Raw genomic sequence first — 18,717 nt, forward strand, 5'->3', positions numbered from 1 at the left:
TATTGTCCTGTTTAAATGTAGGTTATTCTGCTTCTTAAGTGGAGTTCACTTGCATTTTACAGTCGGGAAGAAGATTGGGACGTTTCTGTCTCTGCTGCTTTTGTTATGAGATGATTCTTAGAACTAGACACATATGCAGATGCAGTGATGGCAATTCATGCTTTAGATAAGAGTAGGATTTGAAGAATACTTCAAATTAACATAGACACACACACACACACTAACAGAATACTGAGTTTAGCAAAGTAGGATCAAGAAAAGTACCGATAGGCAAACTATATCACAGCATGAATAGGATAGCAGGATTTAATAGAAGATTAGCAATTTCTTAATCTGTTATAAGGTTTAATATTTCAAGTGTTGCTCTTATGAACTGAAGCGTTGCTGTAAGATTCCTGTGCCTTTTCACTGCACTAACTAATATGAGTTTCCCCCATGGGAAATGTTTCAGAAATTGATAGAGTTTTCAGTTCCGCCCATGCAGGCCCGCTGATGAATGGCATCCATGGCAACACTTCTTTTAATAATATTCACCTTGTTAGTGGAAGTCACTTTTAATTTTGTGCATTTAAAGAAAAGGAACAAGGGCATACCCAAGGTAAGGTATTCATGTTGGATAGGATTAATTAAGTGCCTCTTTTCAGAAAAGAAAAAAGAAAAAGCCACTATAGAAATGACTGTCTGGTACCCCCATTTTTATCCATGACAAGATTTGCTATTGTCCCTTTCTTCCTCTGCATGACTCATGACTTAGCATGGTTATGAACAAAAGGGGTAGCTATTACGTACACCACTATCAACCTTTTGTGTAACAAGTAACAATAAGACGGTCAATCTCAATTTGCTAAGCCCTCTAATGAGAAATTATATTAATGGACAAGTGCATACGCCGAAGCCTATCTTCTCAAAGAAGGAGTGCACCCATTGAATCGCAAACATTGTTTGGGTCATGACTCTATACTCTGCTTCTATACTAGATCGTGCACCAACTGTCTACTTCTTACTCTTGTACGCATGCTTCAATTATCCGCGTTATGAGCTCAATCATAGTTACACTATAGAAAAGGGCAAAAATTAATACATCATGGTACTGTTTAACCATAGCATTCTCGAATATAATACACCTGACCTTTTGGATATTCCTTTTTCCTTCATTGCAGCTATGGGATTAATGTTGTTCCCCTCTCAAGAGTAACTTAGAAAACGAGGCGACTGAGCAATGAAGAATTTTTGCAATATGGAGGTTTGAGGGAGGAAACCAATATATGAACACAATAAAAGTTGTGATCCAATTAAAGGTTGTGGAGAGATTTGGGGAGGGAAAATAATTAAAAAAAAAGAGCTAGGGATTTGCATTCGCAAATTCAAGGTGTATTTCACTCACCTTTTCATGTGTCTCTACAAATTCCTGCATAAATTTTCAATCCAAACACCCTGAAAGCAACCGTACGTTACTTTGACATGGAATATGCCCACATGCAATTTTCTGATAAAAAACAAAATACAAGTACTGCTTCTTTAGCTAGCAATTTGGGAAATGCCAAAAAGGTTTTAGAAAAAAAAAAAAATAATCCTTCAGTGGATTTGCTAAAGTATCCGTGAATGCTTGTCGAACTTCTGAGTATAACCACTGGAGAGGCCGGGAGAATGGCAACCGGTCATGTCCCAAGTCAAGTCTTCGTATTCGGCACAAATTGTTTGATTTAGAATATCCCCTTTACACATGGAAAAAACAATTTTATCGAAACCCAACTTTAATGGTTCAGAGTATGCAATCCAAGACTTCCACACATTTTAGCAAACTCAACTTGCATCTATAAATACCTGTCCTTTCAATCAAAGCTATCCATCCCACAACTGCCTTTCATAGATTTTCTTTGTTAAGATAAGAAAAAAGAAAATCCAACAATGATGTCCTTTCCAGCAAAGACACATCCCAACCAGTTCTTTTCATTCCAAATCTTGCTTCTCTTCGTCATCATCCTTTCATTGGTCTTTCCTTTTTATTCCACTGCCTTTTCTTCTTCCGCAACTGGGAAAGAAGTTGGAGAAGAAGGACAGGAAGAGGTGGCCCTCTTGGCGTGGAAAGCTAGCCTTGACAACCGAAGCCAATCTCTCCTGTCATCGTGGGTGGTTGGAAGCAACCACTGTGATTGGATTGGAGTTGGTTGCAAAATGGCTGGAAGAGTAATCACTCATATCAACCTCAAGAGTTATGGTCTGAGAGGTACACTTTCGAATCTAAATTTCTCATCCCTCCCTCATCTTCTTAGCCTTGATCTTGAAAACAACTCACTTTATGGGACCATCCCCCCCCGCATTGGTTGCCTTTCAAGACTTACCAATCTTAGCTTGTCTGCCAATTGTCTCTCTGGCTCAATTCCACCAAAAATGGGCCAATTATCTAATCTCAAGACATTGGAGCTGCACCAAAATCAAATAGGCGGCTCCATCCCCCATGAAATAAGATTCCTCATTTCTCTTGTTGAGCTCAGTTTGTATTCAAACAATCTCACGGGTACAATCCCTACTTCTATAAGTAACTTGGCCAACTTAACCACTCTTAAACTTGGAGGAAATCATCTTTCCGGATGTATCCCTCAAGAAATTGGGATGCTAAGGTCTCTCGTTCATCTCAGACTCCCAAGAAACAATCTTAAAGGTTCCATTCCTGCATCTATAGGCAACTTGGTCAACTTAACGACCTTATACCTTTGGGCAAATCATCTTTCCGGATCAATCCCGGGAGAAATTGGGATGCTCAGGTCCCTCATTGCTCTCGATCTCTCAACAAATAGTCTCACGGGTTCAATCCCTGCTTCTATACGGAACTTGGTCAAACTCAACACTCTTCACCTTTTTGATAATCATCTTTCTGGATATATCCCTCAAGAAGTTGGGATGTTAAGGTCCCTCATTGTTCTCGATCTCTCAACAAATAGTCTCACGGGTACAATCCCTTCTTCTATAGGGAACTTGGATAGCTTAACCGGTCTTTACCTTCACCACAATCGTCTTTTCGGGTCAATCATTGACGAAGTTGGGATTCTAAGGTCACTAATTAATCTCTCACTCGCTATGAACAATCTCTCAGGTTCAATTCCTGCATCTATAGGCAACTTGGCCAACTTAACGACTTTATACCTTTGGGCAAATCATCTTTCCGGATCAATCCCGGGAGAAATTGGGATGCTCAGGTCCCTCATTATTCTTGATCTCTCAATAAATAGTCTCACGGGTACAGTCCCTTCTTCTATAGGGAACTTGGATAACTTAACCAGTCTTTACCTTCACCACAATCATCTTTCTGGGTCAATCGTTGACGAAGTTGGGATGCTAAGGTCACTGATTAATCTCTCACTCGCTACGAACAATCTCTCAGGTTCAATTCCTGCATCTATAGGGAACTTGGTCAACTTAACCATTCTTTACCTTGACACCAATTATCTTTCTGAATCAATCCCTGAAGAAGTTGGAAAGTTAAGGTCCCTCATTGATCTCGAAGTCCAAAGAAACAATCTCACTGGTTCAATTCCTGTATCTATAGGCAACTTGGTCAATTTAACCACCTTATACCTTTTTGAAAATTATCTTTCCGGATCAATTCCTGGAGAAATTGGGATTCTAAGGTCTCTGATTCATCTCGGACTCTCAACAAACAACCTCACTGGTTCAATCCTTGCTTCTATAGGAAACGTGGTTAACCTCAACACTCTTCACCTTTTTGATAATCATCTTTCTGGATATATCCCTCAAGAAGTTGGGAAGCTAAGGTCCCTCCTTGTTCTCGATCTCTCAAGGAATAGTCTCACGGGTTCAATCCCTGAAGAAGTTGGGAAGTTGAGGTGCCTCGTTGATCTCGAACTCCAAATGAACAATCTTACGGGTTCAATTCCTGCATCTATAGGCAACTTGGTCAACTTAACCATCCTAGACCTATCTGAAAATCATCTTTTCGGATCAATACCAGGAGAAGTTGGGATGCTAAGGTCTCTAAGTAATCTCTCACTCACTATGAATAATCTCTCAGGTTCGATTCCTTCATCTTTAGGGAATCTAAAATTTCTTGTGCATTTGCAATTGTATGGTAACCAACTTACGGGATCTATTGCTACACAACTGAACAATCTTACACTTTTGAGAAATTTGGGGTTAAGTGATAACATGCTTACGGGTCATTTACCTGAAGACCTTTGTGCGAGTGGATCACTTCAAAACTTGACGGTCCAAAACAACAATTTCATCGGCCTCATCCCGAAAAGCATTAAAAATTGTAGTAGCCTACGTAGAGTAAGGTTTGAGGGAAACCAATTTTCGGGAAATATATCAGAAGATTTTGGAATATACCCAAATTTGTATTATATTGATTTGAGCGGCAACAATTTCTATGGCGAGCTCTCCCCAAGATGGGGAAAGTGTAATAATTTGAAAAGTCTAAAAATGTCCAACAACAACATTTCGGGAGGGATACCGCCTGCATTGGCAGAGGCAACTCAACTATCAAGAATTGATCTCTCTTTAAACCATCTAGTTGGAGAGATCCCAAAGAAGTTTGGAAAATTGGATTCATTGTTCTACCTTAAGTTGAATGATAATCTACTCTCTGGTAACATTCCTCCGGAACTTGGCCGCCTTGCAAATTTAGAGACTTTAAATTTGGCAGCTAACAAATTAACTGGCTCAATCCCTCGAGAGTTAGGGCATTGCAAGAGACTATTAAACTTGAGTTTGAGCAATAATAGACTTGGGGAAAACATTCCTTTGGAACTAACTCAACTCCGTGGCCTTGAAAATCTTGATTTGGCTGAGAACTTGTTATCAGGCAAAATACCAGAGCAGATTGGAGCACTGCAAAGGTTAGAAACGCTAAATCTCTCCCACAATGAGCTCTCAGGTTTCATACCATCTTCTTTTGATAATATGTTAGCTCTTTCATTAGTTGATGTATCCTACAATAAACTAGAGGGTCCTCTACCCCACATCAAAGCTTTTCGAGAAGTTCCATATAACTCGCTCCGAGGTAATAAAGGTTTATGTGGTAATGCTACTAGTTTGAAGGAGTGCCAACTTCATGGTGTTCGTAGGAAGAAGGAAAAGAAATTGGTGTTACTAACTGTACTTCCTGTTTTTGGATTTCTACTTCTTTCCCTCATGGCTCTGGGTTTTTTATTGACTTGTCATAAGAAAGTGAAGAGCAGAACAAAAGAACTGACACAAGTCAATAATGAAAATGTTTTCACAATATGCATTTATGACGGGAAAATGGCGTATGAAAACATCATTGAAGCGACTGAGAACTTTAGTGCCAAATACTACGTTGGGGAAGGAGGATATGGTACTGTTTATAGAGCTGCCCTGTCGAATGGTCAAGTAGTTGCTGTGAAGAAACTTCACCCATCATCTGATGGTGGCTCGGTTAATCAAAAGGGCTTTACAAGCGAGATCGGTACGTTAACCGAGATAAGGCACCACAACATTGTAAAGCTTTACGGATATTGCTCACATCCAAGACACTCATTTTTGGTTTACGAGTTCCTGGAAGGTGGAAGCTTGGAAAAGGTATTGGCCTCAAAGGAAGAAGCCGTAGAATTGAATTGGAACAAAAGAGTGGATATTATTCAGGGTTTGGCCGATGCTCTTTCTTATATGCACCATGATTGTTCGCCTCCAATCATCCACCGCGATATATCAAGCAAAAATGTTTTGTTTGATTCGGAGTACGTGGCTCACATCTCTGATTTTGGGACTGCTAGATTTATGAAGACTGACTCTTCCAATTGGACTTCATTCGTAGGAACCTTCGGATATGTTGCTCCCGGTATGCTTCTTTATTACAATTTTCTTTTCTCCTTTTTTTAATCTCCAAGTCTCCCGTAGCATGGTACTTAATTTTAGCTTTTAACAATCAAGAATGTTACGAATTTTAAAATCGCGTATGTTGTGCAATGAATTTTTAGGACATTCAATCCATATCAGGGGCATAGCGTGATATCTCATGAATAGTGATCATTCATGATGATGAGATATATTCATATTTAAGATCTTTTGGATTTTGATATTTTCTTAGTCCTAATAATTAGCTTTCTATGTTGTAAAGGTTTGGCCTTTCTGACAAATAAATAAACAAAAATCCCTCCCTAACTCCATAACTATTAGCAAACTTGTTCAAGAATATATGCATAATTTTGCAACTGAACCAATTCCTGAAATGTAGCATGACCACGGTTCCCCCCTTCTCCCATCACACTGTTTATTCAATCTATTGTTTCTTTCTATTGGGCATTTTTATTTTTGCAGAACTTGCATATACAATGAAAGTGAATGAAAAGTGCGACGTTTATAGCTTTGGGGTGCTAACACTGGAAGTGATTATGGGGAAGCATCCAGGTGATCTCATCTCGTTTCTAATATCATTATGTTTATCGTCGTCATCATCATCAAGGGGCCACGGGATTTTACAGAAGGAAGTCTTGGACCAACGCCTATCGCCTCCTACAAATCAACTGGCAGAACAAGTAGTGGTTGCTACGAAACTAGCATTCTCGTGTTTGAACGCCAGTCCAATGTCTCGGCCAACCATGCGCCAAGTTGCTAGGAAGCTGTCAAATCGGAGGCCGTCTCTGCAAAATGAGTTCCAGCTGATTACGTTAGGAGAACTCCTTGATACCAACTGCTTCACTTCCTGAGTTTCCTTTGGACTTCTGCTCTTGTGCATTTTCCCCACCCCTCCCCCCGCCATTTTTTACTGATAGAGTCCAATTTCACTTCTTGAGTTTCCTTTGGAGTTTGGACTTCCACTCTTGAACGATACTGCGATTTCATCCGATAAGCAACCCCTCACAATTCCTCCATTTACGAGTCACGGGAAGCAAGTCCGCCAGGTGCCGTTTACTAATTCCTCAATGTCTTGTGAGTTATTTTTTTGATCCAATTGCATGTAGTTGACAATTAAGCTTTTTGTTGTGAAAAACAGAATCATTTTCAATGCGATTCGTAGGATTGAGTGTATTTTGGGTGTTGATTTTACAGTTCAACCCCGACCGATGGATGCTAAGAAAGACTTGGCACTATATGGGTATGGTACAACTGTGTGGAAAGACAGAATGGAGGCGTGGAAGAAAAGGCAGACTGAAAAACTTCGAATTCTTAAGCATGAACCCGATGGTGGAGAAGATCCTGATTTTTTTGGGTAGGTTGTATTTGACTTGGTTTATTCTATTTCTAGAACTTGAAGTTGGTAAATTTTGTGTGATAAAAGGAGCTTAAGTTGTAGTCATTCCGACTTTTAAGTTTGACACAACTTTGTAGCGAAAGAACAAAGAACAATTAGATATCATTCTAGGAGGGAGACAAATTTGATAACTTCCTAATACATGTGTCCGAACCCGTCCACTAGCCGAAGGAGCAGATGTAGCCAAGTGAATCAAGGCCCGATTAAAATGGGGGAAAGACACGTATGCATATGCGGAGCTACTGTAGAGTCGGCCCCACCCATTTTTTTTATTTCCTAGTAGTCTAATTTTCATAATGTTTAAGGTACTTGTAAAAGAATTATAAAATTTCAGCCATAATTAAACAAAAACAATTTTCATTGGTAGCATGTTAAATTATGTTTAATAATATCATGCAATAAAATATAGGAAGATTTAGTGATAGGCCCACTATAGAAATTTTATAAACCCACAAGTCCACATAATAGTTTTGTAAAGCCACAAGTCCGCAAAACCTAAACCTTAGGGTACCCTATGAAAGTACCTTAACCTTAAACCTTATGAAATTGCCTAAACTACTAAAACCCTGTAATAAAAAGTGCACCCTAAAATCCTATAAAAGTGTCTAAATCCTAGGGTACTGATAGGTGCGTAAATACTCCTATTTACACCCTCTAACTTAAGCTTATTATGTCCATTTAGCGCGCTACTTGAGATTTGATAGTTGTTAATTGCATTTCAAAACTCTCGGAGCACATGGATAACATTTGGAGCTAAAGCGCAAAATCATATTACGCAAAGTCGATGCCAATCCAACTGATTCAGAGACGAGAGCAAACTCATACTGGATGACGAGAAGCACCCAATCAAATTCCAACATTACGAAAATTCAGAGCAATAGAATTGTTTAAAATCAAGAAGTATGTGAAAGAATGGGCCAGCCAATAAACCTTTTGGTTTGCACGTGAAATATGTGGCCCAGTAGTTGACAAGTGAGGCCCCTCTTTTTCTCATGGGTTTTCGACACTACTATAAAAGGAGGAAAAAGGGTTTCGGGGGATCACTTCAGACGCTATCAGAGAACAAAAAGCCGAGACTGGCGGAGTTCAGAAGGAACGGGGAAATATTGTTTAGTTTCTTCTGAGTTTTTCTTTTCTTCAAGTTATTTAAGGTCTTGTTCAATTACTCGCATTCCGGTAACTCGTTTTAATTTTTGTTCTTTATAAAAGTTATACGTTGGTATTTGATTAGTTGATATTTCTTATTTATTTTCATCTCGCGTAATAGAAGTATGTTTCAAACTAGGGTTTCTTTCAATTTTTGCTTGATAATGAGTGAGTAGTTGTATAGGTAGGGTCGTGGAGTGATTAGCATGCCGTGCCTGGTTCGGGCACTGCTCCTATTCTCAAATAATAAAGAAATGGCAATTTTAGGTTAGTAAAGAACATCCGTTAGACGAACCGGGCCGGGACATTGTCGGAACCCATGTGAACGGGGAAATGGGGGACCAAAACCTATTTTCCGTTGCGCATGGAAAAACAGAATCATAAACATTCGCATCTCTCGGGGTATCTTTTTCTTTCTAAAATCAAACGTTTTTAAGAATACTAAATGGAGCAGGTTAATCCGAACTGGGTGCGAGTGCTAAGAATCCTATGACCGTACCTCATTTTTAAATATTTGAAAAACCAAACAATTTCCTAGGTTTTAGTTAATCTTAGCATCAAACTACAAGGGGTGGTTACCTAAGAGCCCGTTTAAATTATAACAATCCGAGTTTTTAAGTAAGCACACATCACCGTCTTTGTAGAATCGACTCCGGTCTTACCGGATATTATGCTATGTTGATCTCAGCCCTACGCTTGGGACAACCCATTATTTTAGGACTAGGAATTCGTTAAGCAGGTACCCTACCCTAGGGTACCTTATCCTATAATAAAAAAGTGCATCCTAAAATCTTATGAAAGTACCTAATTCCTAGGGTATCCTACCCTACTCTAGTGTACTCTAAAATGAACTTGAGACCTTATAAAATTAATTGGTGGACTTATGGGCTTATGAAGTTCACATAATATATGAATCTAAGACTGATTTTCTATAAAAAAATATTTTGCGTATGTGATACGATAGTACCAATAGTACTCGATCTTTTAGTTTAGGCGTCTAATTAAAGCTTATTACAATTCAAGTGTTCCTGAGACATTTGCGTAAAAGGTCGTGTGTAATTTTGAAAATTCCCCGCAAATCTATCATTCAATCTCAGGTCTAATTTGACCATTAAACAGAACCCAGGTCAGCATTGGGAATATATACCTTAGTGGCAATTCATTATATGGCAGTTATAAAAGACATGACGAACTAATTCCTTTCATCCTGAGAAATGTAAGCTTTGTTTGGTTAGAGTTTTGAAGAAGATTTTTTAGAGTAATGATTTGTTCTGCTTTTTGGTTTCTGACTTTGTCGCTACAGAGGGAATACGAAGAGTTCCAAGTTCGAATAAACCGGTTGGTGGCCATGGCACAGAAGGTTCCTGTGGAGGGTTGGACAATGCAAGATGGGGACCCCATGGCCCGGTAACAATCTCAGGGACCATCCCGGAATTATTCAGGTGTGGTTTTTTTTTTTTTGAAGCTCGTTAGCTTCTAAATCAAGTTACTACTTGGCCGGTAGGCAAACCTCATTTAAGATTGACTTTTCTTATAAACAATCAAAACTTAAACATGTTTTTCAAAGTCATTAACCTTCCATGCCAAGCTTGGACAATACATTGCTCAAGTCATCTGGTTTGTTTATTGATCTTATTTATCTGTTAAATTGGAAGCGACTTTGTTTTTCAATTTTTTTCAAAACTGTTTCTGCTAATTTTTGTAGGTGCGAGCCTCTGCAGTCATATCGAATGCTGCTTACCTACTCAATGTCGACTGCGATAACTATATAAACAACAGCAAGGCACTCCGGAAAGCTATGTGCTTCATGATGGACCTTGCCTCTGGAAAAAATTTTTTTGCTATGTTCAGTTTCCTCAAAGGTTTGATGGGATTGATCGTCCTGACCCATATGCAAATCGCAACATTGTATTCTTCGATGTAAGCAAACCACCTCCGACAAGTAGAATTTTGTTTACTCGCTTTAAAAGTAAGTAAATATTACTCTCTTTATGTGGATTGTTGCATCCACACCAAACACACCAAATTTTCATATTGATAATCAGAATCGTTCATTTCATAGATACTGTTTTTTTTAGAAAGTCTGCAAAAGTCAACTCAATTAAATATTTTTAAGTCTTTGATGTAAGCTTTTAATATTTGTCTTAGATTCTAAATTAGAATTCTAAAATAAAAGTGTTTTTTGATCAAATGCTGAGATTGAGCTGATTTTATTATTATTTTTATAGAGTTGTCTCAAAAAGTGAACAATTCTTTCCGATATTCATCGAAGTGAGACTTGGTGTGGACCTCCCACATTGGCAAAATTACACTCTCTTTGTAATTTTACGAACATACGTGAGATTGCACTTACATTTGGTTATCCATATGCATAAGCAAAATGCTACACTACTTCACTAGTTGTTTCTACAACTTATATTTTTCATCTGACGTGACATGCACTATAACCTTTGGATATGGAAAATGATTTTGGCACTCCATATTTTTAGGACCACATTCTAATACATGTTTTTTAGTGTTAAATACACATCGCACAATTTTCTATAAAAGCTAAACGATAAATTTTAGTGTGATTACAAAAAACAGGGTGCCTAATTTATCTCCCTTGAATAATGTTGATGACGCAATAGAAAAGTATGGTGCATCTGATGGTAATTAATGTAATAATTGCCATAGAGGTGAGTAATAATTGTTGGATGTGACGATCTTTCATGTAATACAAAATAAGACAAGCTCAGGTAACATTGGACTACTTAGGCTGTTTGTTTTATAGATCTTGATGTGTAAATCGCCGATGCAATAAATGAGCTTGATTTACCAATGATAAAGACTTGTTTGAATAAGATTTATCAATGTGGTTTGTTCAAGTAGATACTGGTATTCGACCAATTTAAATTTTTTTATATCTTGTAAACAGATCAATATGAAAGGCTTGAACGGGATCCAAGGACCCATTTACTTTGGAACTGGATGTGTGTTTAGGAGACAAGCGCTCTATGGCTCTGATGTTCCAGCCAAGAAGAAAGCCACAGGGAAGGCTTGCAATTGCTTGCCTAATTAAATTGTGTTGCAGGGAGGCTTTGGCAGAAATACATTCTCGTGAATGTATTAAGGAAAGTGTTGAAGGTAAATCATCTGGTCTTCTTTGGGATAAAACTTATGCAGTTTGCGATTGGACTGCCAAAAGCTGTTCGTGCAATCTCGTTCACTTCCATATACAATGGAAGTGAATGAGAAGTGCGACGTTTATAGCTTTGAGATGCTAACACTGGAAGTGATTATAAGGAAGCATCCAGGTGATCTCATCTCGTTTCTAATATCAATGGAAGTGAATGAGAAGTGCGATGTTTATAGCTTTGGGATGCTAACACTTGAAGTGATTATGGGGAAGCATCTAGGTGATCTCATCTCGTTTCTAATATCATTATGTTTGTTGTCGTCATCATCATCAAGGGGCCACGGGATTGTACTGAAGGTAGTCTTGGACCAACGCCTATCGCCTCCTACAAATCAAGTGGCAGAACAAGTAGTGGTTGCTACGAAACTAGCATTCTCATGTTGGGATGCCAGTCTAATAATATTTCTTTGCCTATCCAAAAATAAATAAAAATTAGTACTCGATCTTTTAAGTTATCAACTTTGTTCTATACAAACTCAAACATCCGGATTTATTCTTGAAAAAATCATCGTAACAAAATTTCATTAATAGTTTGGCTTGCTCTGATTCGACTCCTGGCTCCCCTACTCTCTACGTATGGTCCAACCCCATAAGAGTTGATTGCAACATCTTAGGAGAGAACATTGCCGATCAAAAAAGATCTTAGGAGAGAGCAAACTTTTAAGTTTGATCAATCAACTAATAAAACCGCCTGTTTGTTCTGATTTCGATAAATTTCTTTCTCCTAATTTCTTCTTGTTTTCTGGGAATTTGGTTGGATGAAGGCAGGCATGCATGCACTTTCGAGGAAACTGCCAATTTCATCAAGCAGGATAAACCCATACCGAATCATCATTTTACTCCGACTTGTGATCCTTGGACTGTTTTTCAACTATAGGGCTCGGCACCCGGTACATGATGCCTATGGGGTGTGGCTGACCCCAGTGATTTGCGAAATATGGTTCGGCTTTTCGTGGGTCTTCAACCCAAAATGTTTCCCGATTGAGCTAGGGACGTATGCCAAGATAGATTATCACAAAGGTACACTGCCCTTCTCTCTCTGCGCACGTGCACACGTCTGCAAGCACGTGTCATGTAATTTTGTCACATTTTTGGACATGGAATGAGTGATCAGTTTTGTTTGTTATCATTTCTAAGTTTGGGCTTTTGAATTATGGTTGTTTTACTTATTCACCTTGAAAATTCAAGTAACTTGTGGGTACATTTGAATGCACAATTTTATAAGGCAGAAGTTAAAACTGTTTGGTCAAATAAATTGTTCTAAGATAGTAAAAATTGACTTTTAAGAATTCTGTAGATCCATTCTTGAGTGATATATATTTTTTGGTAAAATGTACTTTTGCAGCTTTCAATAAGCAAAAAAAAAAAAAACGCAAAGAATTGGAGCGTAAAATAATCTCATTTGGGGCGAAAAGCTTAGATATTTGGATTCGATAAAAAGCTTCTACAAAGTACTAAAGCAAAGTCTATCGCACATTTAAATAATAAACAATCCACACCTCATAAGAAAAGAATTAAGAAAAAGATTGCATGATCATAAACTCGGAAAAAATTGCACGTGACAAACCTCAACTGCAGTTACAAGTGCGGGAAATGTTAGATAATACAAGGGTTACATTGGTTGGTATGAAATGGCCTGCTCTCTTAATGTGATGATATGACTCTTGTATCACTGAACTTAAAAACTTTTTTGTTGGATAGTAAAATTACGTACACTTCTATCGATCGCTCCTCCCTCACATATGTGTCAGTTTCAATTTAATTATGGGGGGCCTACAAATATGTGAGAGAGGAATGGTCGGTAGGAGTGTACCAAGACTTATTGAAAATTTTAAGCGCGCCAGCATGTTTGTTACTGGGTTCTAAGCTTTTTCATAGTTTGATCTGTACATGTTCTAAGCTAGTGCCTGATAAAACCTGATCACAGGTACGAGAAAGGGGGGAAGCCTTCTGAGTTAGCTCCTACAGACGTACTTGTTACTACTGTGGATCCGATGAAAGAACCGCCACTTACGATGGCTAACACGGTTCTGTCAATCCTTGACGTGGATTATCCGGTAGACAAGATTGCTTGCTATGTTTCTGACGACGGCGCGGCCATGCTCACTTTTGAAGCCCTCGCTGAAACGTTTGAGTTTGCGAGGAAGTGGGTCCCGTTTTGCAAGAAGTTCAATATCGAGCCTCGTGCCCCGGAGTGGTATTTTGCTCAGAAGGTCGACTGTCTTAGGGACAAAGTTAATCCTTCGTTTGCGAGGGAACGTCGTGCAATGAAGGTTCGTTCACAACTTGCGTAATTCTTTTGACCTTTACCATTGGGATTAAAATCGGGAACACGGAACGTGTTCATTGAGGTAGTCTAGGGGATTACCAAATTTCGCATCAGCTCCTCTTTATACATCCCTTCTATGTGGTAGTGATTGTTCAATGAGTACGCAATCTCTCACCAAGGTAGAGCATTTGACTGCAGATCAAGAGTATGCAATCTCTCCAGGGATATTCAAATGGCAAGAATGCGTTCTCTCAAATTTAGCGAAAATTTTAAAATTAGCGTCAATTTTTTTCTCAGATGTCTCATAAATTACCTGAACTTTAATAAACTTCAATTAGACACTTAATTACTTTTAAACTAGACACTTAATTACTATTAAATTAGACATCAACCATCTCAATCTCTCAAACAACTCATGGAATTTGATGAGATAGATGAGTTTTTCTGTCATCTTGGGACTGAGCCATTGACATGGCATACAATGGAGGGAAAAAAGAAGTCATAAACGGAAAACTAATCTATCTCAGCGAATTCCTAACTCGCTGTAATACATGCTCGTGAATGTATTGAGGAAAGTGTTGAAGGTAAATCATCTGGTCTTCTATGGGATAAAACTTATGCAGTTTGCGGTTGGACTGCCAAAAGCTGTTTGTGCAATCTCGTTCGTCCAAACATATTTTTACTAGTCAGACTCGTTAACAAATTTGAATCGTTAATTATGAAATTGGCAATCCGGATACGACTTCTTCCTTGAATTCTGATTTAGATTGCACAGAAACTGAACTCGCCAAGAGTAAAGTAAAGCAGAAGTAAGAGGGGAGAAGTGTTTAACATTTAGAATTTGAAAACCTTTAGTTCTAACGTCAAACTGGATTTTCTGAAAGAATAGAGGCAGGGGATACCTACATTCCTTGAGAAACTCTACAATTTCTTTCTTTGGCAAACATGAATGATGAGCCGTCCAGAAGATGAAACAATGTCCAAGAACGAAAAATGGGAAAGCAGATTAGGCACTCGAGACCTTATAGCATTCCAAGTAGCAGCAACTTTAAACAAAGAAATAGACCGTAGAACTTGATTAGGCTCCGAAGGATTAGGATGAAAATTAGGATACAGAGGTGCAAGAAAAGGCTAGAATTTTGATGGCCGTTTACTTTACTCCAAAAAAATTACTTACCTGTTTGTGCACTCGGACTGTATTTTTATTTTTATCTATGGTTTTACTTATAGACACGGGAAACTGTACTTGAATTTGGCTCCTTCCAAGGTGAGAGAATAGCTTTAAAGATTGCTTAAATGTAAAAAGTGTCAATGTGATTTCCCCTGTGTATAGTATTGATTTCCACTTGGTTTCTTGAATGTTGCATTTGTTTGTCATTCTTGCTTCTGAAGATGTATACATAAACCTATGATCTTCTACGGTTGCTAACTAGTTCTTGAAATTGCAGGAATAGAAAATGAAAAATCGTACCTCATGCCCCAGATGAATTTTGAGAAAAAGTTTGGACAATCACCGGTTTTCGTTGCCTCAACGCTGCAAGAGGAAGGTGGAGTTCCACCTAGAGCAATTTCTGCGTCGGTCTTGAAAGAAGCACTTCACGCTATTAGCTGTGGTTACGAGGATAAAACAAAGTGGGGAAAAGAGGTATGCAGCAACAACAAATTCTCATGCATATAAATGTTGTGATTTCAAAGTGGATATCACGAATTTAAGTGCAGATGTTGTAACTGTTTGTATCAAAATAATGAATTCAAGATTAATGTTATAAATTTTACAGAGCGCATATTGTATGCAAAATTTTGGAAACACCAATCTACTTAGGACCTGCACTTTTCTTTCAAGAGCGATTAATGCCAAATTTTTTTTTTTTTTTGGAAGTGGGATTTAATGAGCTTCATTTCCTAATTTCTATTTACTGCTGCTAACCAGGTTGGATGGATTTATGGATCGGTTATTTTAACCGGATTCAAGATGCATTGCCACGGCTGGCGGTCCGTGTACTGCAATCCCATAAGGCCTGGATTTAAGGGATCAGCCCACATAAACCTTTCAAATCGCTTGCACCAGATTCTTCAACAGGCCTCGGGATCCATTGAGATTTTCCTGAGTAGCCACTGTCCACTTTGGTATGGTTACGAGTGTGGTTTAAAACCACTAGAGCGATTCGCGTATATCAACTCGGTTGTGTATCCATTTACATCCATTCCCTTGATCACTTATTGTACCTTACCGGCTGTATGTCTCTTCACTGGGAAGTTCATCGTCCCTGAGGTAACCGGCCGATTGTACCTTACCATAGTTGTTGGCTCAAACCAACAATAGTCCTAGCATGTTGAATTTGGTTTGTCAATCGGCTCTAGAAAGCAGCTAACAATATCCTCTCTTGGCATTTATATATCTGCAGATTAGCAACTATGCAAGCATTGTGTTCATGGCCCTCTTCATATCAATCGCGGCAACAAGTATCTTAGAGATACAATGGGGACGGGTGACCTTAGACGATTGGTGGAGAAACGAGCAGTTCTCGTTGATCAGCGGAGTCTCCTCCCATTTCTTTGCCCTCTTCCAAGGCCTTCTTAAGGCCTTGACAGGTGTCAACGCAAACATCACCATAGCCTCCAAAGACGGAGGCAACGAAGAGTCTTTGGAGCTCCATCTCTTCAAGTGGACGTCCTTGTTGATCCCTCCGACGACTCTTTTGATCATCAACGTTATCGGGGTTATAGTCGGGGTTGCTAACGCCATCAACAACGGTTACGATACGTGGGGATTGTTAGCAAAAGTCACTAATAACAAGTCTATTTGTAAATGTGTTTAGTAGTGTGTTTAGTGATGTAACAGTGATTAGTTGGTTAGTTAGTTAGGATTGATTTGAGCTGAGCTGGCCTAGTGTATTTAGAGGATGTAAGTCGGTTGAGAAGGGGTTTTGCCAGCTGTCATTGTAGTTGAGTTGTATATAAAGGCTTCTGAGCTCATTTGTACATGAGGGAACGAAGAACAGAAAAATCAATTTGGGAAAAGATGCGTTTGTTCTTGTTTGAGTTCTAGGGTTTCTTAATTCCTTTGTGTTTCTCTCTTGTTTTTCTATCATTCCTGTAAATTTCTATATGGTATCAAAGCCAGCAACGACGACAGTCACTTGATTCTCTTCTCTGATTCTAGTTCGATCGATACTTTTGCTATCATAGCTTTTGGATCTTGATAATGGCGTCATCTACAGTTACACTTCCATCATCGCTCGCATTTCTGGTCTCGAATTTTCACTCATTAGTGAACATCAAGCTTGATGGTGCAAATTTTCTCCTCTGGAAGACGCAAGTTGAAAACGTCCTGAATGCTAATGGATTCCTTGGGTATGTTGATGGTACGGTTTCTTGTCCTCCATCTCAGATCCGCAATTCTGCTGAAGAACTGGTAACGAACACTGATTTTGCACTCTGGAAACTTATAGATTCGCAGTTATTAGCTTGTTTAACTGCTTCGCTGTCCCCAACTACCTTGCCTTATGTGTTAGGGTTTCGTCATAGTTACGAGGTCTGGCATTCACTAAACACGCGATACAACTCTCTGTCACGAACACATATCCATGAGTTACGAAACAAGCTCTATAGTTTGACCAAAACATCAACAATGGTAGTGTATATTGACACTGTAAAGTCTTATGCTCAGCAATTAGCTGCTGCGGGAAATCCTCTGTCTGATGACGACCTTGTTTTTCATACTTTACATGGCTTACCTCCTGCATTCAATGGATTTAAAACGGGGATCAGAACAAGTGGACGAAGTACGGAATTGACGTTTGCTGAATTGGTTTCTATGCTAAGTGGTGAAGATATTCAGATGTCTCATGATTCTATTGACTCGGTTGACCAAGCTTCTGCTCTAGTGGTCTCAAATTCAAACCCTATGTTAAGTTCTATGTCTTCTACTTCAGTACCACATATTACAGTGCCTACTTCTAGTGTTTCTGCATCTCAGCAGTTTACCTCCACACCAAACAATAATTGCATACTGCCACAACAGCAGTTTGCATCTTCTACTCAGCATTTCCCTCAACAACAGTTCTCTCCCTCTCAGTTTTTACCTCAAACTCAGTCCTTTTCATCTCAATATAGAAACTTTGGAAGAGGCAGAGGGGGAAGAGGTGTTTGATTTCCCAGGGATCCTTGTGCTATTTGTGGAAAAACAAATCATGTCACACAATACTACTACTATAAGGGTCAATATTATCCATTTGATCAATCCTTTGGCATTTATCCATCAACTTTCAATCCAATGTCTCAATGGCATGGCTCTAGTTTTAACACAATGCCACCTGGATCATATCCACCTTCTTTTCAGTCCAATGGCATGTCTTTTCATAACAGATCTGCTACAGCTCAGTTTCCAAGAGCTTATGGCCAGCCTACATCTCAGTTCTCTATTTCACCTGGTTCCGTTGGAAATTATGGACAGCCTGCTCATTCTCCTTATGCTCAAGCTAATTTTGCTAGTTATTCTGGAGATGTTGGTCCTGCACCAGATCCTAATATGGCCAGCACATCTACCTTACCTCTTGGTTTTTCTGCACCTATGATGCCTTCTGGATATCAAGGCTTGGGGATTCAAACTGGAAACATGACAGGCAACCCATGGTATTTTGACAGTGGAGCTACATCCCATGTAACCAATAATCTGCAGCATATAGCCTGTCCTCAATCTTCTTCAGTGCCTGGTGGTGTTCAAGTTGGAAATGGTTCTCAATTACAAGTTACACATTCTGGATCAGGTGTGTTATCTACACCTCATACTCAATTTAGGTTGTCACATATTCTTCATACACCTGCTATTACTCATAATCTTCTCTCTGTTCATCAATTTTCTCAAGATAACAACTGTATTCTCATCTTTGA

The 18,717-nt window shown here is 38.9% G+C and overlaps 1 protein-coding gene and 2 pseudogenes across 1 annotated transcript; all 3 read left to right on the forward strand.

Annotated features, from left to right (window-relative positions):
• Nucleotides 1-1,380: 1,380 nt before the first annotated feature.
• LOC131306475 (probable leucine-rich repeat receptor-like protein kinase At1g35710) lies at nucleotides 1,381-14,331 on the forward strand (annotated as a pseudogene).
• On the forward strand, nucleotides 6,700-11,775 carry LOC131306479 (cellulose synthase A catalytic subunit 2 [UDP-forming]-like; annotated as a pseudogene).
• A 941-nt stretch (nucleotides 14,332-15,272) lies between the features above and the next one.
• Nucleotides 15,273-17,027, forward strand: LOC131307044 (probable cellulose synthase A catalytic subunit 9 [UDP-forming]). Its single transcript, XM_058333461.1, has 4 exons — nucleotides 15,273-15,371; nucleotides 15,755-16,096; nucleotides 16,230-16,629; nucleotides 16,945-17,027. The coding sequence occupies exons 2-4, from the start codon at nucleotides 15,797-15,799 to the stop codon at nucleotides 17,025-17,027; spliced, it is 783 nt and encodes a 260-aa protein (XP_058189444.1). The 5' UTR covers nucleotides 15,273-15,371; nucleotides 15,755-15,796.
• Nucleotides 17,028-18,717: the final 1,690 nt, after the last annotated feature.

This window comes from Rhododendron vialii, chromosome 11a (assembly GCF_030253575.1).
Source record: "Rhododendron vialii isolate Sample 1 chromosome 11a, ASM3025357v1".
NCBI lineage: Eukaryota > Viridiplantae > Streptophyta > Magnoliopsida > Ericales > Ericaceae > Rhododendron > Rhododendron vialii.

Excerpts from the sequence above, each read along its gene's own strand:
- LOC131307044 (XM_058333461.1), top strand. The coding sequence starts at position 15,797 with ATGCATTGCCACGGCTGGCGGTCCGTGTACTGCAATCCCATAAGGCCT. Across the intron at positions 16,097-16,229 it reads GGAAGTTCATCGTCCCTGAG|ATTAGCAACTATGCAAGCAT; the intron begins GTAACCGGCCGA and ends ATATATCTGCAG. Across the intron at positions 16,630-16,944 it reads CACTAATAACAAGTCTATTT|CCAGCAACGACGACAGTCAC; the intron begins GTAAATGTGTTT and ends ATGGTATCAAAG.